General features: G+C 39.9%; 1 protein-coding gene across 1 annotated transcript; it reads left to right on the plus strand.

The window, feature by feature from the left end:
• Nucleotides 1–605: 605 nt before the first annotated feature.
• Nucleotides 606–2,150, plus strand: LOC148035252 (knotted 1-binding protein). The gene is made up of 4 exons (XM_087680637.1): nucleotides 606–920; nucleotides 1,094–1,177; nucleotides 1,509–1,582; nucleotides 1,688–2,150. The coding sequence occupies exons 1-4, from the start codon at nucleotides 810–812 to the stop codon at nucleotides 1,812–1,814; spliced, it is 396 nt and encodes a 131-aa protein (XP_087536763.1). The 5' UTR covers nucleotides 606–809; the 3' UTR covers nucleotides 1,815–2,150.
• The last annotated feature ends 241 nt before the right edge of the window (nucleotides 2,151–2,391 follow it).

Consider the following 2,391-nt stretch of genomic DNA (forward strand, 5'->3'; position numbering starts at 1 on the left):
TTAAACTATTTAATTAAAAGAGAATTTTTAATATTTTATTAAAAAAGAAGAAAAAAGAGAAAAAAAATATAAGTTTAAATTAAAAAGTTTAATCTAACTGTGAGAGAGAGAGAGAGAGAGAGAGAGAAACTTTTGACTTTAAAAGGGAGAGAAAAAGAGATTTGTAAAAAAAAATTATCTAATAATTTTGAGAGAGAGAGAGAGAGAGAGAGCCTACTCGTGAGAGAAACGGGGGGTTTTAAGTAAAAGAGGAAGGGGAAGCACTGATTACACTTGAGAGAGATAGATTTTTAATTAAAAAAGGAAGGTTTGGGAAGGGGGTAAGTTAGGAAAGCCTGCTGGAGGTTCAATGCTTTTCAAAACTACAACAAAAATAATATAGCAATATAGAATGTAGAGATAGATTTAATAAAAAGGATTAAGAAGAAGGCTAGAAGCCCCTTTTTAGGGAAGTTTCAAGTCTTCTGGCGCAGCATTTTTGAATTCCACAATACGTAAAAATACACTAAAACGCATTTTTTAAAAAAAAATTGGTGTAAGCATCCGATTTTAAATGCTTTTTTGTGTAAGCACCGATTTTAAATGCCTGGGGACGGGGGAGTGCCAAAGTTGGAGTCTGCAGAATTTTAAAGGGGACTCTTTATTTGGGTGTGATCCAAAGAGCCATAGCACCAGAGACTCCAGTTATCCCATAGGTCTAGTTCAGTTCACGAATAGGGATTGCAGACTGCAGTATTCTGCATACTCCTCGTTGGTTTGTTTGAAAATTAGTTGCTTCGGGTCGCCAAAATCGTTGATTGGAGCGAATTATGGATCCAGCTGAGCAATTTTGCATGAGAGACGTTGCCTCAGCAGGCGCAGTGGATGATCAGGCAAGATCAAAGAAGCGCAAAAGAAAGACGTCGAATTGCAATAGTCTGGTAAGGGCAGGATCAGCGTCCTTCTTCTTGATCTCCAACCATGTTGTCATCTGCCGTGTCTACGACAGCGGCACGCGGACCTTAATCCTTTCAGAAGAAGCTTCTTTATCTGTTATGTTGATCTCCTTGGATTCTTGTTTGACATGATGAATAATGCATTTTGTCCAAACCAGCACGAAACGTCGAGCAATCTCTCTGCAGACATGGAGGCCAACATTCGTGAGATCCGGCAACGAATTGACCGCTTCACTCTGCAGGTTAATGATCTCTGTTTCTCTACCATTGGCCGAGGACATGAAGGCCATCTATTTCCAGTTTGGCGCGTATTTCATGTCTCTCATCGAGGTTCATAAGTACTACTGTCTCTAATTAGTTAAGATCCTGCAACAGTTCTTGCTTCGTTGCAACTTATAAGCTCGCATTCTTCTCTGATTCACAGACTGATCAAGATTGTGTGTCTCTTTAGTTCCAGCTCAAGCTGGTGGCAAAGGGGGGAGGGTCAATTTCTAGCATCGAACGTCGATAAAAAATGCTGTGTTTAAATATTTATAACCAACACTTCGATGATTGATCTTTGTATTAGGACAGGTTTCTGAAGTCTTGGACACGGTGAAGAGCTTCTTCGCGCAGGCTTCAAATGCTTTCGAGGAAAATCTTATGCAGTATTCTTTTGTCACTGCGCTTTATATTGCTTCACCTGCGTTGTGATTCAATGTTTCGGTTCTTTCTTTTCCCGAGAAAAATGTGCGCTTTAACGACAATGCCAGACTTCACGACGAGCAGATTGCGAAATGGGAAGAAGAGATAGGCCATCTGATGACGATTGACTCTAAGAATGAGGATCTTCGGTGCCGCTTAAACAATGTCCGAGAGCTTTTCGCCAGCATGTCATGAAATACGTAATGAAAAGTCATCTCCAACTTACAAGAACGGCACTTGAATCAGCACCACAGCAACCAGGTTGAATTAGCACCACAACAACCAGGTTGAATAATTAGCACCACAGCAACTAGGTTGAATTAGCACCACAACAACCAGGTTGAATAATTAGCACCACAGCAACTAGGTTTTTATGCCAGTAATTGTACTGCTGGCTGCATAGTATTGACAATTGTCAATCCTGTTTCCAAATAGCATAATATTAAGCTCGTATCAAGGTTTCTTGCCATTAAAATTGCAGAAGACAGACAGCGATATTTCATGTATACGAGCGGACAAGCTTGTTTTTGACAATGCCTTCTACAATTCAATGTTTGTAAGTTGTCTGTGTTAACTTCGAATCTCTTGACTCATAATATTTACTGTTTCTATCCGAATGGTCCGGACTCAGAAGCAGGGCTTATACATAGTAAAGTCTAACCTGGTATGTCTGGCTTCTAATTCCATTAGCATCGATTTACGCAAGATTTGGGGAAACCATTTGAATTTTGAAGGCGTTCACGGTTCCGGTCCTTGGAGTAATGAGTTAAAA

This window comes from Lygodium microphyllum, chromosome 6, assembly GCF_053477565.2.
Source record: "Lygodium microphyllum isolate KBCC chromosome 6, Lygodium_microphyllum_v1.1.10, whole genome shotgun sequence".
Taxonomy (NCBI): domain Eukaryota; kingdom Viridiplantae; phylum Streptophyta; class Polypodiopsida; order Schizaeales; family Lygodiaceae; genus Lygodium; species Lygodium microphyllum.

What these genes read in the sequence shown, in the direction of transcription:
- LOC148035252 (XM_087680637.1), top strand. Translation starts at nt 810, where the DNA reads ATGGATCCAGCTGAGCAATTTTGCATGAGAGACGTTGCCTCAGCAGGC. An exon ending in CGTCGAATTGCAATAGTCTG is followed by an intron (nt 921 to 1,093) that starts GTAAGGGCAGGA and finishes TGTCCAAACCAG; the next exon opens with CACGAAACGTCGAGCAATCT. An exon ending in TTCGAGGAAAATCTTATGCA is followed by an intron (nt 1,583 to 1,687) that starts GTATTCTTTTGT and finishes CGACAATGCCAG; the next exon opens with ACTTCACGACGAGCAGATTG.